The sequence below is a fragment of the Podarcis vaucheri genome, assembly GCF_965113315.1.
Source record: "Podarcis vaucheri genome assembly, chromosome: 2".
Classification (NCBI taxonomy): domain Eukaryota; kingdom Metazoa; phylum Chordata; class Lepidosauria; order Squamata; family Lacertidae; genus Podarcis; species Podarcis vaucheri.
In genome coordinates this window covers 110,653,181-110,670,060 of record NC_138760.1, presented here as the reverse complement: position 1 = coordinate 110,670,060, position 16,880 = coordinate 110,653,181, and the positions used below count along the sequence as shown (strand labels likewise).

Below are 16,880 nucleotides of genomic sequence, written 5' to 3'. Positions count from 1 at the left end.
CTGGCCCGAAAGGTGCATTCGCTACAAGTCAGGTAAGCTTGTAATAGGCTCCTTTTGAAACATACTGATCTTGAATCCATAAAATCTGGATTCAAGGCTCGGCTTTGTAGAGTTGCGAAGCCTAGGGAGTGGCCAGCTTCAGGTTTGTAGGCCCCTGACTTTGTATGCCAGAAAAGGTCTTGAGCTCTGTCCACCTGCAGACTGCTCATTGGCAGCTATTTCGCTCCTCCTTTCAGCCAGGAAACTGAAATTAACGGTGGTTTCCTGTTGTGTCTGAACTTGGAACTACAGTTAATGATTTCCAAATAAGCCACAATCTGTAACCCATCTTTGAGCAGCTTCATATCTTTGCTTGCTTAGAAACCATCAATCATGGTTTCCTGGTTCGTACAGAACAGGAAACCATGGTGAACTTTGGCTTCCTTGTTTGTTTAACCATTTTCATAAAGAGTGAAGTGCAGCTTGGGCATAACTTGGCATATTTTATTTATTTCTGAGTCAGGAGGCTGTGTTGGCATCTTCAGTCATCCATGCTAAGGCTGTACTGTACTAGTGGGAAAAAGAAGCCCCGCTCTATTTTATATCCTCTGCATATTTTTTTTTGCAAGAATCGTGGCAAAGAGGAAGGTAGTTTTGGAGCAGAAGGCTCCAAAGACTTCTCTTCCCACCACGTGAAGCTCATTTCTGAAGCTTTGCAAACTAGAAGCTTCCATTTAGGATGTACTAATATTTTCAGAAAACGTTAACTAAGGTGAAGAGTTAGACAAAAGGATCGGCTTTCTGAGCCTAAAGCCACAAGTGTAATTTGCCTTCGAGTGAGAATGACAGGCATCAATTTAATAACTCAGGGTCAGCTGATGCCGTCACTAACACCGCTGTCATAGCATAGAACGCTGTCAATAACATACCGTATTTTTTGCTCTATAAGACTCACTTTTTCCCTTCTAAAAAGTAAGGGAAAATGTGTGTGCGTCTTATGGAGCGAATGCAGGCTGCGCAGCTATCCCAGAAGCCAGAACAGCAAGAAAGATTGCTGCTTTCACTGCGCTGCAATCCCTCTTGCTGTTCTGGCTTCTGAGATTCAGAATACTTTTTTTGTTTTCCTCCTCCAAAAAAATTCAGGTCTACACAGCGCCCTCTGCATGATGAAGGGGACCCTGTCCATGGGCACTAATGGAGAAATGCACCTATTAAGGGAAGGCACAAACCCGCCACTCAGCCCTCAGAGCACCAGAGAGTTGCATCAGGCCCCTGTGACAATCCTATTTTTGCTCCCAACAGGAACCACGTCCCCACTTATTCGGTCAGATGTTTGCCCGGTTGCAGCTGATGAGAGCAGTGAGAGAAGTGTTCTGCAGTGCCCTGGCCACCCTCCACTTGCCTCCTCTGAGCCAGATCTGAGCAAGCCTGCAGGGGTCACTACAGGCAACCTGCCCCAGCCCTCCCACTGGCCAGCTCTGTTGCGAGGAGCGATGGACAGCGCAGTCACATGATCAAGAATGGGGAGAGTGCGTGCGGTACTGTTGCTGTTGGACAATCACCCATCACAGCTCAGCCTGGCCCAGATACATGCAATATTTTAGACTTGAAACAAAGCGACCTGATCGCGATGCTGGAGAAGAGAGAGGGCACAGACTTCACCTACATTCCGGATGGTGGGGGGGCCTGCTGAAATTATTTGTGGAGCCAAAGTTGCGACATTCCAGTTAGGAACATATAGGCTAAAAACGCCCCCCCCCCCGGGGGGGGGAGCACACAGGTTAAGCACTGTAAGCATTGCTTTTATCCTTCCCATTTTGCTCACAGCGGATCGAAGGCACAACAAAAGCTGGCATATGAGCAATCCAAAAGAAAGCACAGATGATGGATGCAAATGGTGGTTCACTGGTTGTTTTTATTCTGTTCTGAGCTGACTGACACCCCACCTAGGCCATGTCCTACCCACATACAGAAAATCTTTGGCACCTGTATCAGAAAAGAAAGTTTGTAAACAAAGTTGCATAGCCTCACACAAACACAGATAGTCTGTCTGCCCTTTGGGCAGAAGGCAAAGTTGTTGCTTAGAGCAGGGGGTGTTTGTTGTCCATGGCAGTTGCAAAGACTTGCTCTGTGCATACCAGGGTGGGCAGAGGCACGTGTCTGCAGCATCAGCTTGCGGCTTGGGACAAGGATAAGGGAGGGAAAGAGGACTCAGATGTTGCCAGCACTGACAAACTGTCCGGCGTCTCCTGTCAGCAGCTTCATTGTGGAGCAGAGAGGCAAGCTGATTGAATGGGGGCTGTGCGTATCTTATTTCTGTGGGCCCCACAATAACCAGGAGGCCGCTTTCTCCAAGGCTCTAGGCTGAATTTAGCGTATCTTCCCGTGAGAGGCCCATTCCACCCATTGCACCTGGTGGCCGTCCCTCTTGTTTCGCACCCAGCGCCCCAGAGATAGGCCAGGGCTCGCTACTGCAGCTGCTTCATCAGGAGGCGGATGAGCTGCTGTCGCTGCAGCCAGGACTGGGGGCCCTGATGTGGAGGCAGCTCAAAGAAGGAGAAGGTGAAATTGCGGCTGAAGTTGAGGTTGGTGATGCTGGGCACGGGCGGCAGCTTCACCCCCTGCCACTTGCTCCGGAAGTGCCTGGGCGAGCCTCTGCTCCGGCTTGCCTTCTGCTTCGCCTTGCCTTGGAGCAGCAGGGTCCTCGGCTGCTGCTCCCCTTCGGCAGCCGGCGCCTTCTCTCCCAGGTGGTCTTGGAAGAAGCTGCCGGAGCTGGGAGTTCCTGCTGCCGAGAAAGGGACACTGTGCAAGAAGGACACCACAGGCTTGAAAAGGGCATGGAAGGAGGTCTCGGACTGAGAGGGCCCAGTCCAGGGTGCCATGTCGGGAGTGCCCAAAGGGGCTGCTTTGGCATGGGGGAGGCCTGGCAGCTTCTGGCCTGGTTTCTCTGAGGCAAGAGAAATGGGAGCAGAGCAAGTGTTAGTGAGGAACGAGGCAGGAGACTCAAGCACTTGGCTCAAGTGTTGCACTGGGCTGGGTGCACAGGGGATTCCTGAGGCAGGGCGATGTGGGAAAGGATCTGGCTGATACAAGGATCTGTGCCCCTTTCCTCTGAGGAACACAGGTGCTCCCTGCTCCCTCTGTTCTGGCTTGCATTCCCCGCAAAGCCCTGATATGATCTCTGTGCCCTCCACAGAGGCCAGGGACCCAATGGAAGCCCCAACATTAAGCAGCCCTAGAACCTGCTGCAATCCCCTCACAGCAGCCCAGCCTCCTTCCAGCTACCAGCAAGAGAGCATTAGCCCAGCGCCAGCCTCTCTGCGATCCTGCCAGTGGCAGGTGGGGCAGTGTCAGACACCAGAGCCTCACCAAAGACCTTGCCTCCTTTGGGAATCTGGGGAAGAGCCATCCTGTTTTGCCTTGGGGTTAAGGGAGTCTTGGGAGCAGTTTTATTCTGGTGCTTGTTTGCAGCTCCTACCTGGACGTGGGGGGGAAAGAGATATAGGAGGTTAAGTTTTGTAGCCCAATAAAGCAAACAGCAATCTGTGAGAGGCGGGTTGTGACTCTTGGGGTATAACACCTGCACATACTAGAAGAAGAGTTTGGATTTGATATCCCGCTTTATCACTACCCGAAGGAGTCTCAAAGCGGCTAACATTCTCCTTTTCCTTCCTCCCCCACAACAAACACTCTGTGAGGTGAGTGGGGCTGAGAGGCTTCAGAGAAGTGTGACTAGACCAAGGTCACCCAGCAGCTGCATGTGGAGGAGCGGGGAAACGAACCTGGTTCACCAAATTACGGGTCTACCGCTCTTAACCACTACACCACACTGGCTCTCTATTCAATATGCAGCTATTGTGAGTCTTGGGCAGGTGTAAACGGGACTATGTGGACCTCAAACTCTCTCTTATTGGTGGGCAACTGTTTTGATGTACAGCAGTGGAGTTTTGTACTGCTGGTCAAAAGTCTTAGGAGAACACCACGAGCAGAAAGCATGCATTGCCCTGCTGCAGGGAGGAATAATCCACAATCCTGATCATTCTATCTATTCCAGCAACTCTGAAATGGGACTTCAGTAAAGCTGGAGCTTCTCCTACAGCCCTGCAAGTACATCCCAGCCTCAGCTAACACACCCCTTGTTCAGCCTGGTCAATCTTTTCTTCAGCCCTGGAACCAGTAAACCAGCATGGAGGGAAGTTGCCACCAGGCAGCTTCCTTCTCCAGCCCGGGCTCTGTACCAGGGCTAGCCCCAGGACTGTGTGAATTTCAAAGCCCTAAGGGGATCCCTCGTGTATCCTAATTGCCTAATGGCAAGCGTAGCCAAAGTTGCTGGACTGCAGCGCCCATCACCTCTGACCATTAGGTCTGGCTGCCTGGGAGTTGCAAGGCCAACAACACCTGGAAGGCACTGTCTTACTATAAAGGAGGAGTGAACATTTGGCAAGCGGTGGCCTGGAGCCAGGTATCCACCAGCAAACAGCTGTGCTGTGAAGGCAGGAATATCCATGGATGCTAGTCCTCTGCATCAATGCCATGCTGAATTCTGACCTGCCTGAGTTTAATTCCCCACCACTGCTGCAGAGTTACATATCTATCTATCCCTGGCAATGCACCGATATCTCCACCCTGCCCCAACAATAGGGCTTTCCCTACCTTCTCCAGCCAGCCTGTGCACTTCCCTCTGGCAGGATCTTCTCTGGTCCTTGCATGGCCCTGGCACCTCCTGAAGCCGGGGGTCACACTCATCCTCATGGCACAGCCGGGGTGGGTGGTGACACTCGCTGTGGGCAGGGCTGAACCTCGCTGAGCCACCAAAGGGAGCAGGCCTGTTGCTTCCAGGGGTGCAATCTCCTGTGGCTGCTCTGAGCCAGCCCCTCTCTGCCTGGATTTGGGGACAAAGTGCGGCTGGAACGGCATTTTTGAGTGGACCGAACTGTAGCATCCCAGGTTTGTTGGTGGCAATGACAAGGAAGCAAGGTGGTCCACACAGCGCCTGGAGAGCTTGCTACTCGGCGTCCTTCCGGTACCTACACCACTGGGTGAATCCCACTATCAGTGCAGCTTGGGATGGCATCGCCCTGTTTTGCAGCAAGCTCAGCTGTTCATCCAGGAGCCAAATAGATGGAAGGCCATTGGGAATCGCCAGTGCATGACAGCAGCGCCCACGTGCTGAACTTGCAGACAAAGGGGCCTTGGTGTGACCTCCCCGTTGCTGCAATCTGGACCATGAAATATGCATAGCGCTGCTGGGGGGCCAGAAACCCCAGCCACTCCAGGGCTCAACCGCTGAATTATTGAGTGCAGGACAGGAGCAGCATACTCCGCGCAACCGAGCAAATCCCTCTGAACAGGTGCCACAAGCTGCAGCAGCCGAAAAGTGAAAAGTCCTGACTCAGAAGAGGAATCTTGATTGGTGGAAATAGAAATTGTGTTGGGGGGGGGTCAGAGAAAACTCAAAAGCATTTCCTATTGTAATTGGGACGGACGGACAGAAAGCTAACCATTTCCCTGCAAGTCTGTACCTCCAGGATATTCTCATTCCATCCCAATTCCTGCACCAAACATGGATCATATGATTGAACTTCCCACCCCAATTCTACTCCATGTGTTTTGCGTTTTTATCTTGCGTTTTTATGTTGTGAAGCACCCTGAGATCTACGGATGAAGGGCAGTACGTATACAACTCTATTTTATTTTTATTTATTTTTTTAAAAAAATACCATCTCTCACCTGGGTAGACATTCTGTGAACATCCCCACTCCTCCACGATCCTTTTCAACCAGTGATACAGTCTAAATGGACATTGGATTCTTATCTCATTATACATGACTAAGCCATTTTTCACCTTCTCACCCCTTGCCTTTTCCTGTAAGACCTATTAAGAGTCGTCAACAGGCTCATCTCAGCTATCTGCCAATCTCCCATTCCCACCACCCTTCTGAGTAATACCCCTCCCCACCTTCTCACTATATAGAAGGATCTGGCAACTTCCGTTTCAGTGTATCTGAAGAAGTGTGCATGCACACGAAAGCTCATACCAAGAACTAACTTAGTTGGTCTTTAATGTGCTACTGGAAGGAATTTTTTATTTAGTCTAAATGGATGTCATTCAGCAGATGCACACAGGAATGTCGCTGCCCATTGAACTGACTAGCACCTGACACTCCAGTGAGTTTGTAGCAATTCTGAGCCTGTAGGCAGTGGGACAAGAAACCCTCTTCCGCAATGGGAGGATGGGTGTTTAAGTTCTGTGGGCCCAGGGCACTGCAGGCACCAGGTGATCAGCTCTTTCTCCAAATCCATGTGAATGGGATTCATCTGGCCATCCTGCAGGCTGGGATTAGGTCTCCTTAAGGAGTAGGATCACAGCTCAGAGGCAGAGAACGTGATTTGCACAGAGAAGGTTCCATCCCCGGTATCGCCAGTTAAAATGATCAAATAGGCGGCGCAAGGGGAAAGACCCTGGGGCAGTCGGACAAAGAAGTCTGCCCTGGTATAAAGTAGCTTCCTACGTTTCTCCGCGGTAATCAGAAGAGGAGGCTAAAATCCAGGACATATATTTGCAAGGAAAAGGCATTTTAAGCCATTTAAGCAGCGGAGGCAGAGGGACTGGCACTGAGTGGGCTTGATTTATTACTGCATTTCTCATCGCAGGCCTCTGTCAAAATAGGTTGGCGAAGCTCCGGTATGCCTGCCCACAAGTCACAAGGCAAAGAAAAGCAGGCAAGCTGTATCACATCAGGGACAGTATCTGCGTGGTTATGGCGGAAGCAGTTTCTCTCTGAAGAGAGGGGCAAAGTATTTTTATTTATTTATTGTTATTCCCGTTTTATGCTGTATTTTCTGCTGTTTTCTGCTGCATCAATTAAGTGTTTTAAATTTGTTGTTAGCTGCCCTGAGCCCGGTTTTCTGAACCAGGAAGGGCGGGGTATAAATAAAAAATTATTATGATTATTATTTATTATATTTCTTACGGCCCTTGCTGCTTTCGCATGACAGCCCTCTGTGCCCTGGTTGGTGTTGGTGCTGACCTTTAAAGCCCCAAACGGCCTCGGCCCAGTATACCTGAAAGAGCATCTCCACCCCCATCGTTCAGCCCGGACACTGAGGTCCAGCGCCGAGGGCCTTCTGGCGGTTCCCTCATTGCGAGGAGTGAGGTTACAGGGAACCAGACAGAGGGCCTTCTCGGTAGTGGCGCCCACCCTGTGGAACACCCTCCCTTCAGATGTGAAGGAAATAAGCAGCTATCCTATCTTTAAAAGACATCTGAAGGCAGCCCTGTTTAGGGAAGTTTTTAATATTTAATGCTGTGTTGTTTTTAACACTCGATTGGGAGCCGCCCAGAGTGGCTGGGGAAACACAGCCAGATGGGCAGGGTATAAATAATAAATTATTATTATTATTATTGGTCGCTCAAACTCCTCTGCACCCCAACAGAATAAGGCACTGCACAGCCCACACTCCTTCATACACCATTTTCTGTTTCTGCACCTGGCAAATCTAGGCTGCAGCGGAGGATCTCCAGCCCCTGCCCGCAGATCACGCTGTGGCAGTCACGGGCCCCAGCCTCCCAACACTCCAGGCCAGCCACATCGGCCACATGGCAGAATTTGCTGCTGACGAAAGACAGGCTGTCCTCGCGAAGGTGCCAGAGCGTCATCCGCTGGTCCACCGAAACAGAGAGGAGGAAGTCCGGCTGCAGGAGCCTCACCCCCGTCACGTGAGCTGCGTGGGCACAGAGCCTCGAAGAGTTTCTGAGAAGGCGGATGCTGGGCCCAGCGATGGCTTCCTGGTTGGTGCCGCTTCCAGCATCCACCTCAACAGCGCTGAGAGAGATGGAGCCGTCATCGCTGCCACTGGCCACCAGGAAATGCCTGTCAGCTGCTTGTTGGATGTGGAGGCTGTTCACTCCACAGCTGTGAGCCCGGATGGTCAGGACTGGGGTACCCAGGTCTGGAAAACACACACAGGCAAAGGAAGTGTACAAGGCTGGGAGGAAGCGCAAAGGGTGGTATACACTTGAAAAAGAAGGTATACCTAGGAGGGTCACAAACAGGGTGGGCAGGTACAGAGGACTCCCTGGTTCTGAACTGTGCCCCTGAAGGACCAGGTGAGTAGCCTGGGAGTCATTTTGGACTCACAGCTGTCCATGGAGGCACAGGTCAACTCTGTGTCTTGGGCGGCTGTCTAGCTGCTCCATCTGTTACGTTGGCTGAAACCCTATCTGCCTGCAGACTGTCTCACCAGAGTGGTGCATGCTCTGGTTATCTCCCGCTTGAATTACTGTAATGTGCTCTACATGGGGCTATCTTTGAAGGTGACCCAGAAATGACAACTAATTCAGAATGCGGGTGCCGGGACCATATAACACCAGTCCTAAAAGATCTAAATTGGCTCCCAGTACACATTTCTGAGCACAATTCAAAGTGCTGGTGTTGACCTTTAAATCCCTAAACGGCCTCAGCCCAGTATACCTGAAGGAGCGTCTCCACCCCCATCGTTCAGCCAGGACACTGAGGTCCAGCACCGAGGGCCTTCTGGTGGTTCCCTCATTGTATAAAGTGGAATGCTCTCCCGGCAGATGTCAAAGAGTTAAGCAAATATATAAATTTAAACATCTGAAGGCAGCCCTGGTTCGGGAAGGCTTTAAGATTTGAATTGTATTTATTTCTGCTTTATTCATTCTTTCATTGGGAGCTGCATCCCCATAGTGGCTGAGCAACCCAATCACATGGGCTGAGTATAAGAAATAGAATCATGGTACAGTGGTGCCTCGCAAGACGAAAAGAATCCGTTCTGTGATTCTCTTCGTCTAGCGGTTTTTTCGTCTTGCGAAGCAAGCCCATTGACGGATTAGCGCTATTAGCGGCTTTTAGCGGCTTATCTGCTGATCGGATCAGCTGATAAGCGGCTTAGCGGCTTAGAAAAAGGGGGGGAAGGGGGGAAAAACCAGCAGGAACTCGCAAGACATTGTCGTCTTGCGAAGCAAGCCCATAGGAAATTCGTTTTGCGAAGCACCTCCAAAACGGAAAACTCTTTCATCTAGCGAGTTTTCCGTCTTGAGAGGCATTCGTCTTGTGGGGTACCACTGTATCACAGAGATGGAAGGGACCACAAGGATCATCTAGAGAGCCAGTGTGGTGTAGTAGTCAAGAGCAGTAGACTCGTAAACTGGTGAATCGGGTTCGCCTCCCCGCTCCTCCACATTAAGCTGCTGGGTGACCTTGGGCCAGTCACACTTCTCTGAAGTCTCTCAGCCCCACTCACCTCACAGAGTGTTTGTTGTGGGGGAGGAAGGGAAAGGAGAATGTTAGCTGCTTTGAGACTCCTTCAGGTAGTGATAAAGCGGAATATCAAATCCAAACTCCTCTTCTTCTTCTTCTTCTTCTTCTTCTTCTTCTTCTTCTTCTTCTTCTAGTCCTACCCCCTGCAATGCAGAAATCTTCGGCCCAACATGGGGCTCAAACCCACAGCCCTGAGATTGAGTCTCATGCTCTACCCCAGGCTTCCTCAACCTCGGCCCTCCAGATGTTTTTGGCCTACAACTCCCATGATCCCTAGCTAGCAGGACCAGTGGTCAGGGATTATGGAAACTGTAGTCTCAAAACATCTGGAGGGCCGAGGTTGAGGAAGCCTGTTCTATCCACTGAGCTGTCCCGGTTATACAATAAACAACAACAACAACTTTAAGGGTGCACGAACAGGGCAGTCAACACAACCACCTACCCAGAAGCTTCATTTGTGTGCCTTCCACCTTCAAGGCCTCTGCAGCACGCTTAAGGGTAGGGGCGAGATCCCAGAATGCAATGCTCCCGTCGGTGGCAGCGCTGCTCAACAAGTGCCTTCTATAAAAGAAAGATGAATGGGTAAAATAATAATGAAGAAGAGGGGTATAAGGGGAGAAGGCTCCTCTCCTCTTCCGCTTTGCTCCTTTAAAGCAAGCAGGCTCTGCTTCTCTCCCACCTCCCCGCTCATCCCCAGCTTAGTGAACTGAAAAACTTTGCTGCTATTTAGCCAGCTGAGTGGGGAGGAGAGAGGGAGAGAGAGCCTGCTTGCTTTAAAGAAGCCAACTTACACTCGTGTAAGTGGCTCCTCTCCTCTCCCGCTTTGCTCCTTTAAAGCAAGCAGGCTCTCTGTCTCTCTCTCCTCCCCACTCAGCGGCTCTTCTCCCACTTTGCTGTTTCAAAGCGAGCCACAGAGGAGGGAAGGAAGGGGAACCATGGATCCTCTGCTCATGACTGCAGCAGATCCCCCCCGCCACCCGCCACCCATAGGCATTCCCTCCATAACACGCACAGACATTTTCCCTTACTTTCTAGGAGGAAAAAAGTGTGTGTTTTGGAGCAAAAAATACGATAGCTTTCTAGGGCCTGATGGGTCAGCAGTAGTAAACTCAGGGGATGTGCATCTCAAGCACACTGGGGGTGGGGTGTAGCCACTCCATTCTCACCTCTCTCCATCTGCTGTCTTACATGCAAACGCCTGGACCTTCAGGACGCAGTGCTGATGGTGAAAGGATTCTGCCACAAGCTGCAGCTTCTGGGCATGCTCAAGCAGCAGGAAGAGGCTATGCAAACGTGAGAGCAGTGAAGTCAGTCCAAGGAAAAGAGTCTCCGACTTTAAAGAGGGGGAAAGGGCCACATCCTTTGTACCAAGCGCTACAGTTTTCTTTCTGTTCATGTTCCCTTCTCTAGTTTGGGGAAAGTGCTGCTCCAGGAAACGTAAAAAGGTAAAGGGACCCCTGACCATTAGGTCCAGTTGTGGCTGACTCTGGGGTTGCGGTGCTCATCTCGCTTTATTGGCCGAGGGAGCCGGAGTACAGCTTCCGGGTCATGTGGCCAGCATGACTAAGCCGCTTCTGGCGAACCAGAGCAGCGCACGGAAATGCCGTTTACCTCCCCGCTGGAGTGGTACCTATTTATCTACTTGCACTTTGACGTGCTTTCAAACTGCTAGGTTGACAGGAGCAGGGACTAAGCAACGGGAGCTCACCCCGTGGCAAGGATTCGAACCGCCGACCTTCTGATGGGCAATCCTAGGGTCTGTGGTTTAACCCACAGCGCCACCTGCATCTCTTACCCCAGCTATATAGGCCCCTAAAAGGGAGAGCCCAACCATCTTCCTTACCGGACAGAGCCATCACTGCAAGCAGCGGCTAGGAAGAGCAAGGGACCAGGAAGCTCTGGGTACTCCACAACAGCCAGGACCTCAATAGACATATACCTGGAACACAGAAGTTATCAGTTACCTTCTCTGGGACACACTATCCATACCCAGAGCAGTGAAAAAGTAACACACACACACACAAGCTGGAAAATGGCATGTGTTGCCTACTATGGACTCGGCGCCCAAAGTCCTCCCTATTCTCTCTGTACTAATGTATTCTTAAGCATGAGTGCAGCAGAACAGGGTAGGGGGGGGAATTCTGAGACTGGAAAATTAAGCAGACAGACCTTTATAATTTTTTGCTGCTATTATTCACATTGTTTTATCCTAGTGGTTTTGTTTTTAATCTCCTGCTGCTACAATATCATTAGACCCGGTTGTGTATTTTAGATTATTTATTTGATTTCTCACCCGCCTGTCATCATCGGATTTTGTGCTTTTTAATAATACTGTGAACTGCCCTGAGATCTGTGGATGAAGGGCAGTATACAAATTCGATAAATAAAAGAAATTCCATAAATAAAATAATAAAATAAAATAAACAAGACCTCAGGGTGGGTTACAGCCATTTAAAAATACGTTAAAATAAGTTTGAAACAAATTACAGCCAAAATAATAGGGTAGGGTCCAGTCCAGTCTGTCTATCTATCTATCTATCTATCTATCTATCTATCTATCTATCTATCTATCTATCTATCTGTCTGTCTGTCTGTCTGTCTGTCTATCTATCTATCTATCTATCTATCTATCTATCTATCTGTCTGTCTGTCTGTCTGTCTATCTATCTATCTATCTATCTATCTATCTATCTATCTATCTATCTATCTAAAGTCCTCCAGGCTGGATGTGAATATTGTGCCCACTTGTGTGACAATAGGAAAAGCCTGTGTGTGTGTGTGTGCTTGTGTGGGGGGGGGCGTGTTTGGTGGTTAAAAGAGTTAGGAAGAAAGGGTGCAGATTTTACATTCCCTATATGAGCATCAATAACATCCCCTGTGCAGGCTGTCTGCTTTTTGAGAACCCATGACCCTGCCTAAGAATACAAATTCCTGGGAAAGGCCCACAGCTCCTACCTGGTCTCTGGGTCCATTTTGACGAGCTTGTGCCTGTTCTTCCTGCGGTCCCACTGCTCATCCAGGCGGTGAGAAGCCACGTGGACCAGCGGATGGACCACATCGCCACCAGAGCCATGGCTGGGGCCAATATGCATCCGGTAACACTCAATCTGGGCCCGTCCTCCAGCTGAGAAGAGGATGGCAGAGATACTTCCTGCCTTGGGCTGAGTGTCCTTGGCCACAGCCAGAGCTCTCACACTCGAGATGTGGTCGCCCAGAGCCGCGAGCTGGGTCACCGTACGAGACTGCGCCCTGTAGCTCAGAATATTGACTGTGCCGTCCTCGCTGCCGGTGGCAAGGGTGCTCAGCGGCTCCTGCCCGGGTGCCAGCAAAACCCCGATGTGGCAAACGCATGTCAGTTCCCTCCCGTGCAGGGACTCCTTGAGGATGCGCTGCCCGTCGTGTGCGCCTTGACTCTGGTGCACCACCACATCCCTGGATTTGACGTAAGCCAAGGTTCCTGCCTGGAGGCGGTGGGCGTAGCTCCAGGAGCGATGGCCGCCACCGCAGGGGACAGAGAGCAGCATCTCGTTGCTGCTGGCGCTCCAGAGAACAAAGCAGTCAGCGTGGAAGCCCAGCACCCACATGCTCCTATTGGGGCCGAAGCGCAGCTCCTCCAGCCACTCCAGGCCCTTGCATGGCCTGTGCTTCCTCAGCACACGCAGCTGGCGGCCTTGCACCTGCAGCTGGCGGTAGCAGCTGTCCCGGCCGGTGCTGTAGACAAAGTCCTGGTGGCAGGTGATGGAGGTGACACCGAGCTTTCCGTGTAGGCCGAAGAGCAGAGAGACGGGGCCCTCAGCGAGCGGCTCTTCCCCTGCGAGAGGAAAGGCCGGGCCGGGCAAACTGGAGGCCCCCTCTGGGTCCGAGGAGCCGACTCCTGCTCCTCTGCTCAAGGCCTGAGCTGGCTTGCACTCAAACAGCATGAGGGAGCCCCTGCGGTCGCCGCAGAGCAGCAGCTCTCCCTGGGGCGTGAAGGCGGCGCACGTGTGCCATCGCTGCTTGCAGAGCGGCAGGCAGAAGCATCGCTTCACCAGCACGGCGACTCCCTCGGGTGGGCCAAAAGAGACCTCCAGCCACAGCAGGGAACCGGCTGCTCCGGAAACGAAGAGGCTGCAAGCGCCGGGATCCTGCCCTGCGTAGGAGGCCCAACTCAGGCTGTGCACTTTCCCCTCGTACAGCTTCAGCTCCTTGCTTTCTGCGGGGCTGCAGAGAGGGAAGACTTTCACCTGTCCCAACAGGTTGCCCATGGCACACACCGCGACGCCGCTGATGAGCACGGAGACTTCCAGGAGGCTGAAGGACCGATATGCAGCATCCTCGAGGACCAACGCCCAGGCTTTGGAGGTCAAGTCATAGGCGTAGACGGCCCCAGCGTCCGTCATCACAAGGAGGTGGTTTACATCCACCAGCTTCACCGCTCTGGGAGATCCTTTTCGGCGAGCTGAGGGGAAGTCCAGTCGCACGAGGCTGTTCCCGCCGTCGCTCTGCCCTTTAAGGAGCCACTGCCTGATGCCAGAATCGGCCCCGCCTGTGAACACCCAGCCCCGCCTCTCGTGGGCGGCGACTGCCCGGAGGCCGCGCCCCTTGTGCCCTTTGAAACGGTGAACGATCTCGCCCTGGTAGTTCCACACGAGGCAAGCGGCGTCTTCTCCAATGCTGAGGACGTAACTGCTCAGCAGGCGCACCGCCCAGACCCGAGACTGGTGCCCGTAGCACACCAGCAAGCATGGGACAGGGTCAGGGGGCGACCTGAGGTCGCCGACGCCCCACAGCCGCAGGCTCCTGTCATCTGAGGCCGAGGCCAAGATGCTTTTGCTCTCTGAGAAACAGATGCTGAAGATGACGCCCTTGTGCCCGTTGATCCTGCTTTGGGGCTTCACCCTGCCTGTGTCATCCGGCGGGTCGGCTGCGCACCAGACCACCAGCTGGTTAAAGACTGTGCCAGCCACCAGCACCAGCGTCTCCCAGCTGCTCCCAACCAGGTGGGCTGAGTAGAGGATGCACTTCTCCTGGCAGTGCACTTCTCGAAGGGTCCTCTGGCCAGCACAGTCATACAGTGCCAAGGAGTTGTGGCCCAGGGCCAACGCCACACAGCCGGGTGCCTCCAACCACTGCAGGTCCCAGATCCAGTCGTGCAGCTCGCGGAAAGGAAAGAGTTCGGCTAGTTTTGCCGTGCCGCCCTGGAAGCTGAGCTCTAAAACGACGAGGCCTTTGCCTCCAAAGACAGCTAGGGCGGTTGATCCTGGGGCCGCATCCTGCTGCTCCTTGATACCATGGACATTATGGTTTCGAAGGACCTTCTTATAGCATCTTGCTGACTGGCTGGCATCAGGCTCCAGGGAGTAGATGGCAATGTAGGGTCCTTCACCTGGAGGAAAAGAGACTAGAATCACCTCATTTGATATATAGATGATAGATAGATAGAAAGAAGAGATAGATGATAGATAGATAGATAGATAGATAGATAGATAGATGATAGATAGATAGTGTACTCTTTCCAGTAGCACCCATCCTCACAAACATGATCCACACACAACCTCCATACCAGCCCAGGTACACCTTGAGCAGCGCCTGGCATAGCTGTCAACGTTTCCCTTTTTCTAAAGGGAAATTCCCTTATTCCGAATCGGATTCCTCACAAGAAAAGGGAAAAGTTGACAGCTATGGCTCCTGGTCCCAATATGAAAGACACACCACGGCCGAAGCTGGTATTGCTTCTGACGCAGCTTTCGCACGGCCTCTTGTCAAACTGTCCCTGTGGAATCACGTTACCCACAACTTTTGCCTTGCTTGAAATGGGAACCAGTTCCTGACAGGTCCCCCACTTCCTATCATCTCTAGGAGCATCATTTCCCCAGCAACAGGACTTATAAAATCCAAGAAACCAGCTTGCAGGAGCTCTGGGCTCCTCCCCTGACTTGGTGCCTGCCTGTCCCACTATAATGCACCGTCTTGCTGCGATTCCTGCTTTGCTTGGCTATTCAGCTGGGTAGAACCTGGTTTTGAAACAAGCCCTCCATTATCATGTTTCGTTTCATCAAGTGTTCAGTGCCATGGCTTGGTATCTGACACACTTGACATAAATGTTACCCGTTGCCCACCGGAAAGGACTCTGCTCACCAGATGTTGCAACTCACACCACCCTTGACCACAGCTGTTGGGACTCCAGCAACATGGGAAGGCTACCTTGTGGGCTGCCACTGCCCCAGGATATTCTGGCCCTACCACATACCTGCAACAAGGTGATCATCCACAATCTCCAGAGCTGTGATAGGAGCCAGCAGCAGCTCTGTTTCCATTGCTGAACAAGGATCGGAAGTGAGGGCTCCTGTTGATTCTCTTCCTCTTACACAAGACATCTGAGGAAGAAGGGGGTGGGAAGAGTAATAAATGCTGCGGATATTCCATAGCTTGAGGTGATGGATACAGAAGTAGGCTGCCTTTTGGCTTGGAAAGTATAAATTGTTTGGCGCTGCAGCAGGGCTGCTCCAGATAAAAGTCAGCGTGGTCTCGCTAGCAGGTAACTCACATCACTGAGCACTAGGGATGGGAAACCTCGTTCCCTAGCCTAATTTCATGCAGATAGGAAGGAAGGGAAAATGGAAGAAAAAGGGGTAGCCAAAAAGGAGGAAGTGAACTGGGTGAGAGAGAAGGGAGTGCACTGTCCTCTTTTTGTTCCAATCTTACCTTCCACCACCAGCCATGTGCCCCCCCCCAACTACCCCTGAGGGACAATAAAAAAGGTCCCCACCCCTGGCATGCAGGGATGAGATGCCACCTGCTAGAGAGCGCGCAAATGTAAATGCTGTTCTCGGTTTGGACCTGAGAGGCCTCTGTTCAAATCCCACCTCAACCAAAGTCTAGGAGGAAAGATGCTTTGCTGGTTCTAACCACAATCTGTACAATGGGAACAAGCTAACTTGGCTCAGTTCTTAGAACAATGAAATGATCTAATCTCCGAAGCACTTGGTAAACGACGGGGCTTTTTATTTGGTAATAAAAGTGGTCTGAACAGGAGTGTACTTGCCCTTTCTGAGAAGCCCCTGGATGCTATTGCGCGACAGTATTTTTGTGTGTGGCGAACTTTTGGCCAGCTTCTTATATGGGCAGATACGAAACAAAACCGGGGAGGGCCGTTGAATATATAAACGGGAGAGACTGGATAAAAGAGCGCGCTCCCCGTGGAGGAACAGCAGGCACAGAACGAACGGGATGCTTAAACCGGAGAAACTGCGGGTTTGTTGGGACACATTACTGCCTGAAGTGGGAAGGGCAACACACTTATTGTGGCAGAAGCTTCCGCAGACCAGGGCTTGCAGGAGGGAAAGTGGGCGTGCATGCGGCAGTGCGGAGGGAGGGTACCTATAGTCGGCAGCTGCATGAGGTTCAAGTCAGGGATGGGGGGAGTCTTGACCCAGCAACACCTGGGACCCCGTCCTGGTTTAAGCCACAGGATGCTTCTAGCCTAATGCTTAGCGAAGCGGGGGCGCTGCAGCCAGAGCTTCGTGCACAGCCTGGGGAAGAGGCAGGGAAGGCGCGCGCACACGCTCGCAGAAGCAAGACCCGCGTGGCAGCGCCGGGAGGGAGAGAAGCAAAGCAGGGGCCACCATATCGCGAGAA

At 51.9% G+C, this 16,880-nt stretch overlaps 3 protein-coding genes across 3 annotated transcripts in view; 1 reads left to right on the top strand and 2 right to left on the bottom strand.

Moving 5' to 3' along the window:
* DALRD3 (DALR anticodon binding domain containing 3) overlaps positions 1-1,874 on the top strand; it is a 15,052-nt gene extending 13,178 nt beyond the window's left edge. Inside the window, exon 13 of the mRNA XM_082209920.1 lies at positions 1,282-1,874. Coding sequence (XP_082066046.1) covers positions 1,282-1,401 — 120 coding nt within the window. The 3' untranslated portion in view covers positions 1,402-1,874. The remainder of the gene's footprint in view (positions 1-1,281) is intronic.
* LOC309525162 (uncharacterized protein) lies at positions 1,875-4,896 on the bottom strand (the record flags this gene model as incomplete). Its single annotated transcript, XM_082210634.1, has 3 exons — positions 1,875-2,926; positions 3,349-3,457; positions 4,633-4,896. The coding sequence occupies 3 exons, from the start codon at positions 4,894-4,896 to the stop codon at positions 2,448-2,450; spliced, it is 852 nt and encodes a 283-aa protein (XP_082066760.1). The 3' UTR covers positions 1,875-2,447.
* WDR6 (WD repeat domain 6) lies at positions 1,875-16,880 on the bottom strand. The gene is made up of 7 exons (XM_082209269.1): positions 15,493-16,880; positions 12,219-14,628; positions 11,107-11,202; positions 10,430-10,546; positions 9,706-9,824; positions 7,471-7,932; positions 1,875-5,384 (listed from the first exon to the last, which is right to left on the bottom strand). Exons 1-7 carry the CDS (start codon positions 15,617-15,619, stop codon positions 5,074-5,076), a joined length of 3,642 nt encoding a protein of 1,213 aa, XP_082065395.1. The 5' UTR covers positions 15,620-16,880; the 3' UTR covers positions 1,875-5,073.